At 45.2% G+C, this 20657-nt stretch overlaps 1 protein-coding gene across 9 annotated transcripts in view; it reads right to left on the reverse strand.

Annotated features, from left to right (window-relative positions):
- SCUBE2 (signal peptide, CUB domain and EGF like domain containing 2) overlaps positions 1 to 20657 on the reverse strand; it is a 71991-nt gene that overhangs the window by 13933 nt on the left and 37401 nt on the right. For 2 of the 9 annotated variants that reach the window (XM_055094088.3, XM_014346705.6), the window contains exons 11-16: positions 19997 to 20119; positions 19459 to 19575; positions 19106 to 19192; positions 17011 to 17115; positions 14356 to 14511; positions 13769 to 13975 (exon numbers count right to left, since the gene is read on the reverse strand). In XM_055094088.3, the coding sequence (XP_054950063.2) occupies positions 13769 to 13975; positions 14356 to 14511; positions 17011 to 17115; positions 19106 to 19192; positions 19459 to 19575; positions 19997 to 20119 (795 nt within the window). The remainder of the gene's footprint in view (positions 1 to 13768; positions 13976 to 14355; positions 14512 to 17010; positions 17116 to 19105; positions 19193 to 19458; positions 19576 to 19996; positions 20120 to 20657) is intronic. The other 7 variants (XM_055094089.2, XM_034932112.3, XM_063608375.1 and 4 more) reach the window with 5 other exon arrangements.

The following is a 20657-nucleotide window of genomic DNA, read 5'->3' on the forward strand; positions in this document are numbered from 1 at the left end:
ACAAACAAACAAACAAAACAGAAAAATTAGCTGGGTGTGGTGGTGCACACCTGTAATCCCAGCTACTTGGGAGGCAAGGCAGGAGAATTGCTTGAGCTCTGCAAACACGGAGGTTGCAATGGGCCGAGATGGTGTCACTGCACTCCAGCCTGGGCGACAGAGTGAGGCTCTGTCTCAAAGAAAAAAAAAATCAATACAACAAAGTATAAATGCTGGTAAATAAGGAAATTCATAAATGTTGCTTCTGATTCTATTTCTAGTACTGTTAAATGTAGATTTGTACCTTATTTTAGGCTATGAATATGAAGCAAGCATACCAAATTTGGCTCCCTACTATTCAAACATCATCAGAGTCATCGCATTTCTAATGACTAACATTTGTTGAGTACTTATACTAGACACCATGTCAAAAGCTCTACATAAAGTGTCTCATTTATTCCTCAACACAGCCCTAAGGATCTAGGTGCTATTATTAGCACCGTTTTACAGAAACAGAGACTGAGAGAGGTTAATAATTTGGCCAAAGTCCCACAGCTAATTTGTGAAATACTCCTATGGTACTGTAAGATGAAGAGCTTTGAGTTTAAAAGGGAAAAAAGTTATTTAACAAACGGGCAGATTTAAGTGCAATTGAAGACTTTATTAAGGATTCTCTATGGGGCTAGGAGAGTTTGACTGGAACAAACATTCTCTATATGTAAGCTGCCAAGAAATAGAAAAAAATTACATGATAAAGTTAACTATTATAGCTCTCCAGTGTCTGTAACAAGGGAGATCGGTTTTCATCCTATTCTACAAATGCAATTTGCATATATACTCTTAGGGTTAAACATGGGAAAGTTCTCTGTTATAAGAAATAAAAATGTCTTTTCATTATTCATTCTATAATCTTAAAAAAAATCAGGCTTTTGGATCATGGTAAGCAAAAATATGCCACATTTTAAATATTATTTCTATAATTCAATGTAACCAATTAATAAAGTCTATCCAAATATCTAAATCTTAATACTCATATTTCTTGGATTTTCTTTTACAACATTCATGTATCATTTAAATACAATTTTATATATATAGATTTTTTGAGATGGAGTTTCACTCTTGTTGCCCAAGCTGGAGTGCAATGGCGCTATCTCAGCTCATTGCAACCTCCGCCTCCTGGGTTCAAGCGATTCTCCCACCCCAGCTTCCCAAGTAGCTGGGATTACAGGCAAGCACCACCATGCCGGGCTAATTTTTTGTATTTTTAATAGAAACAGGGTTTCACCATGCCAGCCTGGCTGGTCTCGAACTCCTGACTTCAGGTGATCCACCTGCCTCAGCCTCTCAAAGTGCTGGGATTACAGCCATGAGCCACCATGGCCGACCACAATTTTATATTTTTAAAAAATTAAAAGTGAACCAAACTCTTGTTTTATTGGCAAACAATATTATAATGAGACTGATGGCAAATAGAGTATAATTCCAGACTTCTTCTCTAAATGCAGCCCTACTGGATAATGGTTTCCATATCGCTCTGGTTCCAGCCCATCTCTCATGTAAAGCTGGGCTGAATTCTGTATTACGAATTCACGTTTTACCCTGTGTCCCACTTGACTCTTTCAGTGTCTGTAGCAGGCCAGTAAATCAGAGAATAACTCCTTCATGGCTCTAAGGAGCTCACCTGTCATGAAGCAGGTAAAACCAAGGCTGTCCAGAGCCCCTCTGCTCAGCCATTTCTATTTGAAGAAGAGCTGTTTTTACAATACTCATCCACGGAAGGGAAAGTGCCGATATGGTGACAATGATTCCAACAGCCCCATTAATCATAACTTAGAGTCACATCACCATGGTCTGTTCCATCATGGTTCCTCTGGCAGAAAACAGATGTCCTCAGCAGGTGGACAACACCAGGCCTGGTTCTTACTGAGCCAGGGACCAGGATGGGCTCCTGCTGCTCTGCTGTCCCTGCTCCTGAGAACTCTTTCAACCTCCACAGCCTTTGCAAGGTGACCTTTAGAGAGACCTCACAATATCCCACCTCTGTGCCATTTCTTAACTGCTCGAAGTGCCAAGAAACCCTTCAGGCTGCCCTGTGGAAAAGAGGGCACCAGTTCTTTTTCCTCACAATGAAAGGCCTGCTTCACATAAACAAACTCATATTGTCAGTCACAGTGTCCATTTTCCTTCCAGAGAGAAAGACATGCAGAAATAATTCATGCCAAGCACCTCCCAAATATATTTGATTCTTTCACAAGGTAAAAATGAGCTAAACACTAAAAGGCAACTCTGAAATATCATGAAGGGATGCCTGAAAACCACTCTTTGCAAATGTGCTGAGAATCTGGCCTGCAGAGACCTCAATCACACGTTCCAGTGGCTTCTCTCTTCTCCTTCAGCAGCCAGCTTGTTTTGCTGCCCAGGACAAAGGAGTCAATTGCCCCCAGAACACTTCACTATCACAGCAAAGCTTTTGTGTGCCTTCAGTGACCATTAAAATCTCATTCTCAAATCCCACACAGCTGTTTTTTCCCCTTCTTTAAAAAAGATACGAGAAAGCTTTTCTGATGCAAAAGGGACAGACCAGCAGGATGAGGATTAATGGCGACAAAGAAGCTTGAAGCCTCAGCCTCTTTTCAGCACTGTGGCCTTTGAGTATTTCAGGCTATGGACAAACACTATGGTCTCTCTGTGGCTAAGATGATGAACCTAATAAAAGGGGTCACCCTCTAGTATTTGACTGCTTTCTTAAGAATCACGCCTTGACTTCTGAAGAAGAGCCATAAGCAGCCCACGTGGATTCCCAGGGTGCCCCAGGGCTGCTGCTTTGTCCCAGTCCAGAGGCGCTGATGCCCCAGGCAGAGCTGGCCTCAGGATCCTGGTTTGAGCTCTCTTTAAATGACTGCCCCCATGATAACAGGGGACAGTGCCTTCTTGGGCTGAGAGATTGATTTTTCATTGTCCAGGTTTTTGACCTGTGCTCAGGTTTGCTCTTTAAAAACATTCCTATAGTTGAGGCAGAGAAATGAGCCCAGCTTGATGCCTTCTTCCTTATTGGGTTCCCAAATGCACACTATGTTCTTTTCATGCCTAGTTAACTGGAGCTGAAATTTCACTTCCTTTAGAGTGCCTTTTTTGCCCTCAATTTAAATATTTCTCCAAAGATTTGCCCTTTGCCCTCTTTTCTCTTAATGTTATCTACTATCCTTGGGATTTCATCTGTTGTCCCTGTGAAGATTCATTTACTCATTCATTCAATACGTACTTATTGAGCACTCATTATGTGCTGAGTACCGTTCTAGGAGCTGGAGACACAGCAGAGAAGACAGACATGACCCTGTTCTAATGGGGTTCTCAGGGCAGTAAATAAATGAGCAATAAATCTCAATGAGCAAGCAAATAAGTATGTAATAGAATGCAAGTAGTAGTATGATGAAGAAAAGGAAAACAGGGGAAGAGGACAAAGAGGGGGTAGGGATGGAGTTTGTATATATGCTATTTTAGAACTGTGGCCAAGAAAGGCCTTTCTGAACAGAGACCAGAATAAAATGTGGGAAACAGGCTGGGTGCTGTGGCTCACACCTGTAATCCCAGCACATTGGGAGGCTGAGGCAGGAGGACTGCTTGAGCCCAGAGTTCAAGACCAGCTTGGGAAATATAGTGAGACCTCGTCTTTCCAAAATCACCTTAAAAAGTTAGCTGAGCGTGGTAGTGCATGCCAGTGGGAGAATAGCTTGAGCCCAGGAGGCGGAGGTTGCAATGAGCCAAAATCACACCACTACACTCCAGCCTGGGTGACAGAGCAAGACCCTGTCTAAAAAACAAACAAACAAAAAAACACAAAACAACAACAACAACAAAAAACAGGAAATAGCCTTGCAATGAGATTGCCTAAAAGCAAGAAAGGCAGTGTAGTAGGAACACAGCATAAGGGGGTAGGGCAATAAGAGAGGAACTTTAAAAAGCAAGCAAGGGCCAGATCACATGGGTGCTTGAAGGCCATGGTAAGGAAATTAGACCTTACTCAAAGTATGTTGGAGGTTTCAAATGGGGCAGTGACACAATCTGATTTATGTTTTTCTTTTCTTTTCTTCTTTTGTTTGGGAGACAGGGTTGCGCTCTGTTACCCAGGCTGGAGTGATCATGGCTCACTGCAGCCTCAACCTCCTGGGCTCAAGTGATCCTCCCACCTTAGACTCCTGAGTAGCTGGAACTACAGGCTTGCACCACCATGCCCAGCTAATGTTTTAACTTTTTGTAGAAATAGGGTCTCCTGGGCTCAAGTGGTCCTCTGTCTCGGCATCCGAAAGTGAGCCACTGTACCCAGCCTGATTTATGTTTTTAAGAGATGTCCTGGCTGCTGTGTGGAGAACAGACGGAGGCCAGGCAAGGCTGAGGAGAACAATTCAGAGCCTGGTACAACAGACTGAGCTAGAGATGATGGTGGCTTGAAATAGAGCAGTAATAATAACGGAGGAGGAGAAAACTGGTCAGATAAAGGAAATTACCTGAAGGCAGAGCTGACAGGATTTGCACACGGACTGGATGAGGAACGCAACAGAAAGGGAGAGGTCAAGATGACTCAGGCTTTTGACTTGAGCAACTGGGTGAGGCGAGGTGCCCCTTACTGAGATGCTGGTTTGATTTGGGAGGGAGGATGCTGGTTTGATTTGATTTGAAGCTTGAGAGGATAAGAAGCTTTGTTTGGAAACACTGAGTTTGAGATGCCAGTTGGCCATCCAAGTGCGGATACTAGGAAGGCACGGGTTCTACTGTTGGTCTCTGAGGCGGAATACTACACCTCAGGTGTTGACAAGATGATCCACCGGGTGGGAGCACGTTTCTACACCCATGCCTACGAATTTTCACCTAAAATAAGAAACAAACGAAGCTCCTCTGGTTTAGAATATGGTGTAAGAGCAGCCTCCCAGCCAGTCTCCATCTCTGTGAGGCACAAGACACATGTGAGGAGCCAGGGTCGCCAAGAAAAGAGAAGCACTGGCACCCACAACTCGGGCGCAGGGCACTGACTGACTCTCGCCTCTCAATACATAGAGAATAGTTACAGCTTAGCTATGCCTGGGTAATGAGATGTCCTGACCTATATGATCGTGTTTTTAACTAAAGCAACCACCACAAAATAGAAAGCAGCTTTGATGGATTCCCGGAAAGAACACCCGACTGAAGGGCGTAAACGTGACGCGAGCCCATGCGCACCACAGGAGAGGGCCCATGGGCGCATCTTCTGCTCCTAGCACAGCAGCCACGCGCGTCCGCACTACAGGAGAGGGCCCGTGGGCGCGTCTTCTGCTCCTAGCACAGCAGCCACCCGTGTCCACAGTGGAGCGGAGGTTTCCCATCCAAGACCCCCAGTGGGTGCCTGGAACCTCGGAGAGTACCACACCCTATATACACTAGGGGTTTTCCTATGCGTGCTTATTCATGATAAAGTTTCATTTATAAATTAGGCACAGCAAGAGATTAACAATAATAAAATAAAACAATTATCACAACATATTATAATAAAAGTTATGTGAATGTGGTCTCTGTCTCAAAGTATCTTATAGTACCGTACTCACCCTTCTTGTGATCTGTCAATCTGATAACTGAGATGACTACTATGTGACTAACATGGGGGAGGGTATACACCGTGGGTACGCAGGATAAAGGGAGGATTCATATCCCAGGCAGGATGGGGAGGGTATACACCGTGGGTACACAGGATAAAGGGAGGATTCATATCCCAGGCAGGATGGGGAGGGTATACACCGTGGGTACGCAGGATAAAGGGAGGATTCATATCCCAGGCAGGATGGGGAGGGTATACACCGTGGGTATGCAGGATAAAGGGAGGATTCATATCCCAGGCAGAATGGGGAGGGTACACAGCGTGGGTACGCAGGAGAAAGGGAGGATTCATATCCCAGGCAGGATGGGGAGGGTACACGGCGTGGGTACGCAGGATAAAGGGAGGATTCATATCCCAGGCAGGATGGGGAGGGTATACACCATGGGTACGCAGGATAAAGGGAGGATTCATATCCCAGGCAGGATGGGGAGGGTACACAGCGTGGGTACGCAGGATAAAGGGAGGATTCATATCCCAGGCAGGATGGGGAGGGTACACAGCGTGGGTACGCAGGATAAAGGGAGGATTCATATCCCAGGCAGGATGGGGAGGGTACACTGCGTGGGTACGCAGGATAAAGGGAGGATTCATATCCCAGGCAGGATGGGGAGGGTACACAGCGTGGGTACGCAGGATAAAGGGAGGATTCATATCCCAGGCAGGATGGGGAGGGTACACAGCGTGGGTACGCAGGATAAAGGGAGGATTCATATCCCAGGCAGGATGGGGAGGGTACACAGCGTGGGTACGCAGGATAAAGGGAAGATTCATATCCCAGGCAGGATGGGGAGGGTACACAGCGTGGGTACGCAGGATAAAGGGAGGATTCATATCCCAGGCAGGATGGGGAGGGTACACAGCGTGGGTACGCAGGATAAAGGGAAGATTCATATCCCAGGCAGGATGGGGAGGGTATACACCGTGGGTACGCAGGAGAAAGGGAGGATTCATATCCCAGGCAGGATGGAGCAGGACAACACAAGATTTCATCACGCCACTCTGAAGAGTGGGCAATTTAAAACTTACAAATTGTTTATTTCTGGAATTTTCCATTTGATATTCTTGGACCATGGTTGACCCAGGTAACTGAAACCACAGAAAGCAAAACTGCCTATAAGGAGGCACTAGTGTATTAGCTCTTTGTCAAACTACATCATGAGACAGAAACAGTAACGATTTAATCTGGTCTGTCAAGAGTTCACCTAAAGCACTAGCAATAGTCAAAAAGACTATAGGACAAATGGATTTGCAACCACCACTATCAATAATGAACCTCGCCCAATTGTAAAGATTCTACTTTAAGATGCTAGCCAGTTATTTTTAAATTTGTTTATTTAATCTTTATCTTGTTCTGTCTTTTGTGATGAACATAGTGTACTAGCCAATAGTGTAAGTATATAGTTTATACATAAGTAAACTATATTTTACTTAGAGGGAGAGAGAATGTGTGTGTGTGCATTCTTAAATGTTCAGCATCTCTGGGACAAAGGAGCTGGAGAGGGCAGTTTCAGAATCGCCAGCATGTGGTGGTATTTAAAGCTATGGCACTGGGTAAGGTCACCAAGGAGAGTGTGAAGACAGAGGAGGGCACGAAGGATTCAACCCTAGGATAATCAGAAAGTAGGGGAGGAACCGGAACCAGCATTGAAAATGAAAAGGGAGCAGCCAGTGAGGTATGGAGAAGCAGAAGTGTGTTGTGTCTGAAACCCACAGGAAGAAAGTGTTTCCAGGAGAGGGAGTGATCAGCAGAGAGGATGCCTCATGAGGAGTGAGGAAAGGCAACTGGATTCGGCATCACAGAGGTGGTTAGGAATCTTGGAAAATGTTTCTGTGGAGAGGTTAGGCATGAAAATCAGACTGAAGAGAAATGGGAGGTAAGGAGGCAAAGACAGTATGACTACGGCTCCTTCAAAGAGCTTCGTTCTACACAGAATGGGGGACACAGAAATGAGGCAGTAGCTATAGAGATGCATGAAGTCAATGGAGGGTTTGTTTGGTTTTTAAGACAGGAGATGGGTTTGTGTGATGTTGGAAATGATCTAGCAGAGGAGAAGAATTCTGAGATGGGAGGGGTCGATGAGGACAACAGCAGGGGCAACATTCTTAAGAAGCTGAGAGAGGACAGGCTCCAGCTTGAGTGCAAGATAGAGGGGGGCCTTAGAGGCATGGGCTGTCCATCCATTTTAACAGGAGGCAGGTCTGAGCCTGTGTGGACAGACTCGGGATTAGGCAAGTTAGGCTGGACATGAAGAGAAGAAGTTGTTTCGCTAGACTCCCAGACACCCATGGACACCTCTGCCTAGAAATCTTGTTGCCCAAGGAGCACTTCTCTCCCTGGCCTCTGGCTTTACTCCTCTTACAGAAGCATCTCTATTTTCCCAGGCACCAAGGCTCCAAATCACAGCTCTCCCTGGCTTCTCTCCTCAGTGCCCTGTCACTCAGCGGCAGCATCCTACAGCTGTGTCCCTTCTCTCTATCCCCTATTCTTCGTCCCCATGGCATGAATGTCCCTTAGATCCTCACCGTCTCTTATTTGGATTGCTGCAGTAACCTTCCAAGATTCCCCTGGCTTTCTGTCCCTCCCTGCCTCCACTCTTTCCATTCTACCATCAGATGCACCTTTCTAAACTCCTTTTCTGATTGCTTCACTCCCTGGCTCAAAAACCTCCTTGCCTTGCCTTCCTGCACTCCTCTCAGGTTCTCTGACTCAATATTCAGGCTTTAGCCTCCTTTTATGTATCTTTTTCATCCTTTCTCATGCTCTCTCAAGAGCCTATTTTTTTCCTGCTTCTCCTATAAATCTCTTCTGATTATTTCTTCCCCAGTGATCACATTCATTTCATCATTCAACCAACCCCCTGGCTTTTTCTCAGTGCCTCCTGCATATGAAACAGGGCATGGTGAGACGAGGGATGTATAGGAAGCAAGTGCCAGGATCACAGGCCACATCAGAATCCTCTGAGCTCAGCCCACCTCTTTCCTCTTCTCAGTCCCCAATCCATGTCATCCCCAAATGCTGCTCATTTTCCCTCTTAAATATTTCTCTAACCCATGACTGTTTCTCTATCTAGGACCTGCGTGTTCTCAATATCTCATAGGCAACACATTCAAAACCCCCCAGATTGGTCTTTCTGCCTCTAATTCTGCTCCCTCCAGTAAAGTCAGAGAGATCTTTCTAGAATACACATATGACCTGGACACTTCCCGAGTAAATCCTCCAATGGCAGCATGTCACCTAGAGATAAAGTTGAGGCTCCTTAGCAACATATCCAAGGTTGCTGCAGAGGAACAGCAGTAAGCTGTTACAAAAGGAATTAAATGTTCCTAGTCTCTCAAGAACCCAGGCACTAAAATACTTCCCAGTTTGCCAGTTGTCTGGATTGTTTCTTCTAAAAATCTCAGCAAGTTTTCAAAACAACCAAATACAGTATATATAATACATACATACATACATACATATATACACACACATGCATACACATACATATATATTATCCAGTGTATTTCTTAAATAATTTATCTTTTAGCTGGTATTATGAAAGTACAATAGCTAGACATCCATGTCATATAGTTAATTTTCTTTAGACATGAAGAACTTTATGAAGTACTACAGAGCTTAACAAATTTGTTCCTTGGACCCTATAATCATTTTTTTTTTTTGCCATCTTGTTAAAATTGATCACAGATGGTACAAAGGTCACTTGGAGAGCAGGCTGTCCCCAAAGTCCCCAAATGCCAAATTAATGAAACTTTACTATATAAAATAACAATAAGAAAGAAAATATACAATTGGTCAGAAGTGATTATTTTCTCTGGTGTAAATTGGGACTTTAAAATTTATTTTTTAATGCTATACAAAGGACAAACAGTTCAATGCAAAAATAGGCAAAGAATATAGATGTTCCCAGAAAAAGGAATCCAAATGACCACAGGCATAAGACAGCATGCTTAGTCTTACTAATAAAGAAAACCAAGTTAAAATGACTATTTTTTTTTTTTGCTTACCAGATTTGCAAAAATGAAAAGGATCAATGATAAATAATCCATGTTAGCAAAGATGTAGGATGCTTCCAACGTTGGAAGCGACATGCATAGGTATGATCTTTTGGGAAAGTAATTTGGCAGTATCTATTAAAGTTTTAAATATGCAAGTTCTTTGAGTCGGCCATTGTACTTTTGCAAGTCTATCCTTCAGAAATATTGGCCATGTGTACAAAGAATGATATTCACTGAGCGCTATTTGCCATAGAAAAATTAGCAATAACTTCTATGTTCACCAATAGGGGTTGGGCTAATCAATACTGGTGTCTTCAAACAAATACAGCCTGGGAAGCTGTAAAAGAAATGAGGTTGCTCCACTATCATGTTAGAGAGATGTTCTTGATCTAACTACAGTTAAAAACAACACATAGCACTATTCAAATTGTATTGATATTTGTTTTTTATTTTGTTAAGATAGGCTCTTGGTCTGCCACCCAGGCTGCAGTGCAGTGACACAATCATAGCTCACTGCAGCCTCGAACTCCTGGACTCAGATGATCCTCCCCCCTTAGACTCCCGAGTAGCTGGGACTACAGGTGCTACCAACCAACATAGTGAGACAGAGTCTCACTATGTTGCCCAAACTAGTATTGAACTCCTGGCCTGAAGTGATCCTCCCACCTCGGCCTCCCAAAGTGCTGGGATTACAGATGTGAGCCACTGCACCCAGCCTATTTTTTTAAAAAGATATATTTATTCATACGTAAACCTACAGTCTACTTTCAACACAGTAGCCAAAGTTATCTTTTGAAAACATGTCAGTTACTCCTATGCTCAAAGCCCTCCACTGGCTTCCTTTCTCATCAGATTCGGGATCAGGGTCCTCCCTGGTTTCGAGTTCCCTCTGCTACTGCTCTGCCCTTGCTCTCCCTCCCTGCCTCTCTCAGCTGTCATCCTTCTGGCCTTCCTTCCAGTACCTTGGGGTTTTCCTATTTGTTGTTCTCTTTGCCTGAAACTCTCTTCCCCCAGATATCTCCATAGCTTGCTTCTTGCTGTCCTTTGCGTCTCTGCCCAAATGACACTTTGTAATGAGGCCTTCCCTGACCACAGTCTACACTTTGGGGGGAGTATGCTCCTCATCCCTCACCCCTCACCTTGGTCTGGCACTTTCCATTCCACTTCCCTGCAGCCCTGCTCTCCATATCCCTGTCGCCCTCTGCTACATGATAGTAGTATCTTTCCTCGTTTATTGGTTGGTTGTCTACCTTCTTCCTCTAAAATTGTAAACTCTGTGAGGGCTGAGATGTTTGCTTTATTGCTGGAATCCTGATATCTAGAATGGTACCTGGCACACAATTGGTGCTCAATAAATATTTATTGAATGAATATATAAAATTTCCTTTTTATATGTGCATAAAAACAGTTGTGGAAAAATCACACAGCAAACTATAACAGTGATTACTGCTGGGGAGTTGGATTAGGGAGCTGTGGAGAGAACTTTCATCTTTACTGTATACATTTCTGTGCCATTTGAAACAGGCACTACTTTCATAATTGAAAACTAAATTTAAAATATTTAAAAAGATAAACATAATGGTTCCATCTCTCCCCCCAGGAGAGATGGAAGTGACTCCATTTTTTTTTTTTTTGAGCTCTTTTCTGCAGATACTGAAAATCATTTCTAAAAGGAACTATCCTAAGCTTGTCTCCACTGTACCATCCACAGCTCAGAAAACATCAGCAAGCCTGGTCTTTATGAAGTCCTAACACCATCAAATAGACCAGGACTAGAAGACAGACAGACACACACACACACACACACACACAGCCTTGCCTATGCCACATGCTTCCTGCTGGATAAAAAGCCTTTCTAATTAACACACCTGACACTTCTTTACACCCACTTCCTCCCTCAGCAGCAAGAGGGAATGTCACTGGTAACTCCTTGAGCCGTTTTCTCTGCATGGTAAAATCTTCAACATTGCTGTCAGACCTGGACCTGATTTGATGCCGTGAGGGCTACAAAATTCATCCAGTGTTTGGGAGCTCCTGAGACAAGACACATTGGCTCCCCTAGAAACAAATCAAACCTAATTTAGCATGACAAGCATCTCAGGGACACATTCACACACCACCACAGCTACACAAACCCTCTACCGAGTGTCTTTCTTTCTCTTTTTTTTTTTTTTTGAGACGGAGTCTTGCTCTGTCGCCCAAGCTGGAGTGCAGTGGCACGATCTCAGCTCACTGCAGCCTCCAACTCCCTGGTTCAAGGGATTCTCCTGCCTCAGCCTCCCGAATAGCTGAGAGTATAGGCACGCGCCACCACGCCCAGCTAATTTTTTGTATTTTTTAGTAGAGGCGGGGTTTCACCATGCTGGCCAGGATGGTCTCGATCTCCTGACCTCGTGATCTGCCCGCCTTGGCCTCCCAAAGCGCTGGGATTACAGGTGTGAGCCATCATGCCTGGCCCCGAGTGTCTTTCGTAGGCTGTTGTGGTCATGAAGCCCCTGTTAAGTAACTCCTGCTCCTTATCCTTGGGCCTTTACTCCCCAGGAACATACCCATGGTAGTATTAGTGATACCCTCAATGGGAGCCAGTCCATGGGGCCCTTGACACTAGGTTTTCTTGACTTTTTAACTGGCCACAAAGACTCCCTGGCCCGTCCGTGAGGCCTCACCCCAACAGGATAGCAGATGGGGGAGGGGTGCAGTGTAACCCTGAGAGGCCAGGAGGGCCCTGACAGTTTCTGCAACTCATCCTGGAAAGTAGGGCAGCCACAGCCAACTCTCCCCACTATTTTAGTACGGAAACTGGAACTCTTAGAATTTTAAATGAGAACAGATCAACCAGCTGGGCTGTTTTTACTTTTTTCCACTTTGTTTCTTTTTAAGAGAATCAGCTGGAATGAAAGTCAAGACTATCTGGAAACCAGCCTCTTGTAGACAGTTACACTTGATTTTGCACTTGATTTTCACTAAGTTTTGGCAAAGCAACAAATTTGAGCTGTGGGCCTAAGGCTGACAATTCTCTGGAACAAGTGCCCCTGGATTCAGCTTTGCTTACTTAGAAATACAAATGGGATTCTTACTCCTTAGCTAAGCTTGGGCCTCATGATTCTACTGATACTTAGGAAAAGGACATCAGTTTATCCTGGAGAAATCTAATTACTGAAATTCACCCTGCTTGGGACCAGAGCACAGGCTTTGGAATCAGAACATCAGTGTGATCTTGAGCAAGAGAACTTAACACTCTAAGCTTCAGCTGTTAAATATAGGTAATAATACCTACCTGGGAAGGTTACTGTTAGGATTAATTGAGATAATGCAGACATGAGACTTACTGTTATGCTTGTGACAGATAAGAACTCAATAAATCATTATGATTATCACTATAAAGTGAGACCCCAATTTTTCCCATCTAAGACTTTTCAGATAAAATCTCCTATAATTGCCCAGAAGAGTCCCTTGTGACAAATCTCTAAACTGACCATCCTAGAACCTCGTGTCCTGGACCCTCTTGCTAGCTTTATCAGAGAGACAGAACTGATATTGCTCAAGTGCCAGGTCTCAAATTTAATTCTGAAGCACCACCACCAACACAACCCATATAATGGAACTGACACTATTAGGAGCCCTGGGCTGAGGCTCTGGGTCTCATAAGGCAGCCAAGCAGCCCCCTAGCTTTGCCTCTGCACAGAACTATGGACAGGAGCTTATTCATTGCCATAGTTGGTCAAGCCAGAGGGAGACCATAAGAGTAGCTTTGATGACAGAGTGTGGAGAAGGCTCGAGGGTACCTTACCCCTGCAGTCCTGCCCCAGCCAGGGAAGACCACTGTCCCTCAGACCTGTAAAGGGCAACATCCCCTCTTCTCATCAACCTTGCCACTTCTTTCCTGTTCCTCAAGTCAACCAACATTTTAGTGCCCACCACAAGCCAGATACTATGCCAGGCGCTGAGGACAGGGAGATGAATGAGATCAGTCTCACTCCAGGGAGCTCTGAGCCTAGCAGGGACGACAGACACAAACGCAACAGTTACTGAAACAGAAGGACTGCCCGGAGTGTTCTCTAAAGTGAACCCTGAGAAGGGAGGATGGGCCAGACTTGCCTTCGGTTACCCTGAGTGTTTATGGAGCCCAAGGCTGTTCTGTTAGCAAGAAGGTCCCAGGCCACTCACCACATTGGTTTTCTGCATGACCCTGGCCCACTCCACAGGACTCTGCCTGGCGTTCAGATGTTCTGGGAGGCTTTTTAGCCACGTCGAGGTTCATGCCTGAGAGCTGGAGGTGAAACTGCTCCCTGTGGACGGCCTTTCTGAGCGTGCGGATGGCTTTACGGAGCCGCTTCTCGGTTCGCTTTACGATGCAGCTCAGGTCACAAGAAGCTACAGAAACAAGAGGGACAGCAGTGCGGGAGGAGATCAGGCTGCAGCGTGTGACAATGGCCAGATCAACTGCAGGCCCTACCAACACCCCGAGCTCCCTGTGGACCGAATGGGGAGAAACCTGGAGGGGGCACCTAGCAGGCTGGGCAGCATTTGATTCAAACAGAAATTTGTGGATCAGAATGGTAGCTTTGGGTTTTTATGAAGCAGAGAAAACCATCAGGTTCCAAACCAATTCAGTTTAGTTTCGGGGTGAAAAAAAACAGGAGATACTTCAGTGTTTGCATTATTTTTCCCCCAAGAATGATAAAAAGTGAAAGGCAAAGAAATAAGGAGCAAGCCGTGAGAAGCCTGGCAATGCAGACTGTTTTCAAACCAACCTGTCACCTCCTTTTGGTTAGTTTCAAGCTCAAACTCAACAGTGATAAACATTTCCTTAGGGGTGCTTGGTCGGCCAGGGGCTCCTGGGACTTGCTTGCCAGAGCTGCATGTAAGGTTTACGTAGCGGAAGCTCTCTTTTACTGAGCTGTGCTTCTCTGTATGAAGAAACAAAATTATCGGAAGCCAAATCCTGGCAAAGCACTCAGCTGAACATTTGCTAGAGCTCAGTAAACATTTCATTAAAACAACTCTCAAGGGACTAAGTGATTATCTCCAGATGCCAAGACACTGCAAGCCCTTAACTTGGAGCACAACGACATTTTAATGTTGAAGAGCTAGCATTGCCTCCTATATAACTTTACAATTTAGCTCTTGAAAATTCTTTTCATGAATAAATGGTAGATGTTTCCGACTGACTAGCCACATATGTGGAAGACAAGAACCAGGGATTGTCTTGCATTCCTTACTGACGGTTTGCTAACGTGTGCTTACATTCTCACAGTCGGTTTGCGTAAAGCTGGATGTGCCGAGCAGGGGCTGAGGCTTCAAATAAGGAATAAGCACAAGAGTGGAAAGGAAACCAACTACTGCTTTCAGGCAAACTGACCTTGGAGTCATTCTAACCTGAAAGGAAAGCTGGAACACCCGTCAGCAGTGATGTCTCATTTTTAAATAACCAGGAGCAATAAATGGTACAAAGCATCAACAGAACCTAACAATATCATGAAGGCATCTAGGATGAGAGTGGAAGTGTTGCATGACAGGGCTTTGCACATCCTTCTTCCTGACTTGGCTGTCTCCCCTCTCACCATGGTTTCCAGTGAATCTGTTAACCCTCACCAAAGAGCAGGTCCACATATCATCCACTCCATGAATTTGTCTCTATTTCAAAATCTTTATTGAAATGAAGTATTGCCTGTATCAGATTCTTCTTTAACATTACAAGGACATTCAAGCCATAGGTCAACAGGGGCCACAGGAAGGAGGCAAATTTATTTCTTCTCTACATTTTTCCCCTAAAGATTTATCTTACTTTTTCAAAAGGGTAACTTCAAATCTTAAACTGAACAGATTCTCATTTTAAATCTTTTTCCCTTTTGATGTTTCCATATATATTTTTTTAACTTTTCATTTTGAAATAAGTAGATTTATAGAAAAGTTGCTAAGATAGTATAGAGTTCCCACATAACCTTCACTCAGTCTCCCCTAACGTTAACATCATACATTTATCAAAACTAAGACATTAACACTAGTACAATCCCATTAAGTAAACTATAGGCCAAGTCTATTTTTATCATTGTATTTATTTCATTTTTTTGAGACAGGGTCTCGCTCTGTCACCCAGGCTGGAGTGCAGTGGTGTCAACACAGCTCACTGCAGCCTCAGCCTCCTGGGCTCAAGTGATCCGCCTGCCTTGGCCTCCTGAGTAGCTGGGACTACAGGCACAAACCACTAGGCCCGGCTAATTTTTTTATAGTTTTTGTAGAGATGGGGTTTTGTCATGTTGCCCAGGCTGCTCCTGAACTCAAGCAATCTGCCTGCCTTGGCCTCCCAAAGTGCTGAGATTACAGGTATGAGGCACCACAACTGGTTTAAATCTATTTTTAAGCAATGGCCCCTCCCTTCACCCCTGAGGTTTAAAAGTATAAATGCTCACTATGGTTAATTTGGCAAATGCAGAAAAAAAATTAAAATTACCCATGCCTCCCACCCAGATGTAACCACTACTAATGATATGGTGAGTTTTCTTTTTGTTTCTTCTACCACAGTTTTTCTTACACAATTTGGATTGTATTAGATATACAAAATGTTTCTCTCCTGCTTTACATCTCAGCATTATAACAAGACCATTTTCCTGTGTCATTAAACATTCTTTGAAAACATAGAATTAATAGCTGCATAATATTCCATCAAATGGAGGTACCAAGTTTCTTAAAATTACTTACTTAAAATAGGCAGTCAAAAGTGACTAGAGTGAGCTTTAGGTTTATTTGTCTGTGTGATTTGAGAGTAGATTGGGAAAAGAAGCCTCCCTAATACATGAATCCTGATCCTTTTTATTTTTAATTTCCAAAAGAATTCTATAAAATAATACTGGAAATGTGTGCTGGGAAAGAAAAAGGAAAGTTAGATTCTGCTCTTCTCAATAAGGCCAGTTCTACTTGGATGGTATTTGCTTTGCTGAAGCCAATGGGGTCACCGCTTCCAAAAACTAGACCCAGCAGGAATGCTGGATATTAGATCTTTGTTCATCAAAGTTATCCTTTCTGAGCCAAACCTTTTTTCATTTCTTTGGCTTATATTTCAAGCAAAATCTGAGATCTAGAAAATTTAACCCAATATGATCACAAATTGCTAATTCATCTGAAGCCCTTATTGACTTCTGTGAACTCGTGGGTTTCCCCAGAGCCTCACCAACTATACCATGCAAAGGAAGCCCCGAAGTGTGACCCCAGAACTATACAAGCATGCTAGGTTATGCTCTTCTTCCTCTTGGGATGAGTCCCTGGAAGTTCTGGATGGTTCAATTCCATCTGCAGTGTGCTTGGATCGGCTGGACAGCCCCTGGCCCCCATGGACCTCCAGCTCGGCTGGCTGCAGGCCCCTTCCCACATGCAGGCAAGCTCCCTACACCAACCATCTGATTCCATACCTGGTAGTGCTGGTCGCAGACCCTCGGGAAACAGCTCAGCATTTTTCAAACTACACTTGCCTTCATTTAGCTTAAAGGTTACACTTGTCCTGATGGTGGTGACATCTTCAGAAAGAAACAAGTGAGAGATGTTACCTTCAGAGGCAAAGGAATGGAGACACCAGATGGGAAGCAGCAAGCTGTCCATTGGCGGCTCCCACCACACACAGCACACCCTGAGACCCTCTCCTACCCTGAGGCTAAGAGTGGCTTGGATCATGGAGTGCCCATTGCCCTGGACTGGGGCCACCAGGAGCCTCCTAAAATTGCAGTTACCCCCTCATGTGAGAGGCAAATCCAGTGTTCAAATATAACTGAGGCCAGCCTGGCGAACATGGTGAAACCCCATCTCTACTAAAAATACAAAAATTAGCCGGGCATGGTGGCACATGCCTGTAATCCCAGCTACTCGGGAGGCTGAGGCAGGAGAATTGCTTGAACCCAGGAGGCAGAGGTTGCAGTGAGCTGAGATTGCACCACTGCACTCTAGCCTAGGCAACAGAGTGAATGAGACTCCATTTCAAAAAAAACAAAAAATTATCTATCTATCTATCTATCTATCTATCTATCTATCTATCTATCTATCTAAAACTGAGGGTCAAAAATAGCCTCCACAGTGAAATAAAACATGAAGTCATTTTTGTGCCTTCCTGAGAAAAAAGGCCAGAATCCCCCAGTTCAAATCTGGATAAGCCCGTTTGGCGAAATGGTGAAGAGCAGATTTTCCTAAACAAGCCCGTCGTGGGAGGACAGGGCTGAGGGAGCTGTTGTTCCAGACACAGATGGCACTCACTAAACATGGCTAGGCTCTGAGGTCTGAGAGGGAGTGAGGGTCCCACTTCGAGGGCCTGATGTGCAAAATTCTGTTCTCCTCCCAGGGTCAGTCAGTCTTAACCATACGGTAGGTTCTGGAGTCAATGCCCTACAGCTCTTTTAAGTTGTGGTGAGAACTTGAGCAAGTTACTTAATCTCCCTAAGCTTCAGTGTCCTCATCTGTAAAATAGGCATAATTATAGTACCTATATTACCAGGCTGTTGTAAGGATAAAATGAGATAATGCATTTAAAAAAAGGAAAATGTTTAGCTCCTTGCCTAGTACATAGTAATAACTGCATAGCCATTAGCTATTTGCTTGCCCCCCCGTGGGGTGGCCCAAATCACCAAGGAACTGTCACTGAGGGATTTGGTGAAACAGACCATGCTGTATGCCCTGGCTGAGTCCAAACGTGCATTGAAAGGGGCAGTGAAGGATAGTGCTTGAGACTCTGGACCCAGACTGCCTGGGTTCAAATCCCAGCTCCCCTATTTCTTATCTAAACCACTTTGAGTAAGTTATTTCACCTCTCTGAGCCTCAGTTTCTTCATCTGGTTAATGAGAATAATAGTAAAATTTCCCCAGAGGGTTGTAGTATGGCTTAAGTCAGTTAATTTGTGTACTATGGTAGCTGGCATATTTGGATTGCTCAGTCAACACATACAAGCTGTACTGTCTTGCTTTGAGTCTCTAGCTTTGCTCATATATGTAATATGAACATCAGGATGTAATATGAACCTCATTCAGGTGTTCCGATGACATAATGACAATGGCGTCTATATCCGGGAGGACACAGCCTCTTAAAAACCTTGGATTTCATTCTTCATCTTTTGACAAACAGGAAAGGGTTTGGGCCCCTTTCTCGGCACAGAATCCCTGCTGCCCCTGCTTTGCCTATTTCTATCCACACCATGTGCCCCAGGCACATTCCCTGGGCCTTTGAGGTGCTCTGGAGTACAGCCTGCTGGTCCTGGGGTTCTGTGGGCCTCTGCCCAGGATGATGACCCACCAGGGCTGACCACAGCCTCCTAACACACAGTGGCCACACAGTAAGTATCTGTTACATGGGAGAGTCACATTCCGGGCACCAGGACTGCAGGCAACAACACCCTGGAACATGCTCACAGCATCAAGGAAATTAACAGAAAAAAAACAAAGCCAACATCCAAGAACAGCACCCCGTGAATGAAGCCCCTTGAACACAGTGAGCCCCCAGAGAGAACACGCAGATTTGGTAATTACCCCCAAAAGCAGAGTCATTTGATTTTTGTTGTTTGTTCCTGAGAGGAGAGGAAGAGCCGCAGGTGACAGAGTAGGCCCCTTGCAGTCCTGACAGACAGAATGTGAATTGTCAAATGCATAAGCAAGGTCACAGGCTATCCTGGTAGCAGCTAAACTGTCCCCCCACCCCACTCCGCATGGGCCACTAGAAAAATGCCCAGCATATGGGGTCTCAAAGCATGGACCTCTCAAAGCATGGTGGTCGGGGCATCTGGCGGAGGACCTGGAAGCCCTTTGAGGGAATCTAACACCTGGAGGCCAGAGAGGCCTGGCCCCAGCGTGAGGACCTGCCCCGGGAACTGGGCCCCACTCACCTGAAGAGAGGTGAATGCCAGAGTGACATCTGAGGAAGCACCTGTCTCCTCCACCACTCTTACCGCAGTGCAGGGACACACGGGGTGACACACTTGTGGGCAGGAGCCCCTTCACTTCTAGACAGGACGAAACAGACACTTACAGAAGGAGAAGGACATTTCCAAGTGTGACAAGGATGGTTGAGTCCCATGCACCAAAGGCCCCAAGAAAAGAAGGTAGAGCTGATGCCCGGCACAGAACATAGATGCTAGGCCTTATTCCCACCAAGGGAAAGGAGCCCCTGATATGCCATTTCTTCATGCAGAAAAGCAACCAGGAAAACAGAAGTGAGTTCCAACCTACACAGAAGCACAGAAGGAAACACCAAAGATCCTGCAAAGTATCTCCTGTTTTTGAACTATTTAAAGAACAGTTGCTGCAGCTGGTGGGGAAGTCAGTGGAGGGACGGTCAGGTGGGACGTGGGAGCACGCAGAGCTGCACTGCCTCTGGGCCAGTGGCCAGCCTGCTGTCTGAGTCTGAGCCTCGGTTCCCCTTACCCACACAGTCTTTTTTATTCCAGTGGAGCTTGTACCCAGGGTGGCACTGGCATTCATAGCTGCCCACTGTGTTCACACAGACCTGCTGACAGCCTCCGTTGTTGATGCTGCACTCATTGGTGTCTGTGGAACAAAATACTCTCCTGTCATAGCAGCCTGTCACTGAATGGGCTGACATGGTCCCTCCCTTGAGGAAGGAGCAGCAGGGGAGTCACAAGGTTGAAACTCACTAACCAAAGGAAGACACTGAATGCCTTTAGCATGAGCGCTCGGCACCAGCTGACTGCACACCCCACTCCCCACCCAGCAAATTTCCTGGCAGGAGGCTCGATAGGGCCTTCTCAAGCTCCATTCTTTTTTTTTTTTTTTTTTTTTTGAGATGGAGTTTTGCTCTTGTCACTCAGGCTGGAGTGCAGTGGCACTATCTCAGCTCACTGCAACCTCCGCCTCCCAGCTTCAAGCAATTCTCCTGCCTCAGCCTCCCAAGTAGCTGGGATTACGGGCATGTGCCAACACGCCTGGCTAATTTTTGCATTTTTAGTAGAGATGGGGTTTCACCATCTTGGCCAGGCTGGTCTGGAACTCCTGGCCTCAGGTGATCCACCTGCCTTGGCCTCCCAAAGTGCTGGGATTACAGGTGTGAGCCACCACACCCAGCCTC

Source organism: Pan paniscus, chromosome 9 (genome assembly GCF_029289425.2).
Source record: "Pan paniscus chromosome 9, NHGRI_mPanPan1-v2.0_pri, whole genome shotgun sequence".
NCBI classification, from domain to species: Eukaryota; Metazoa; Chordata; class Mammalia; order Primates; family Hominidae; genus Pan; species Pan paniscus.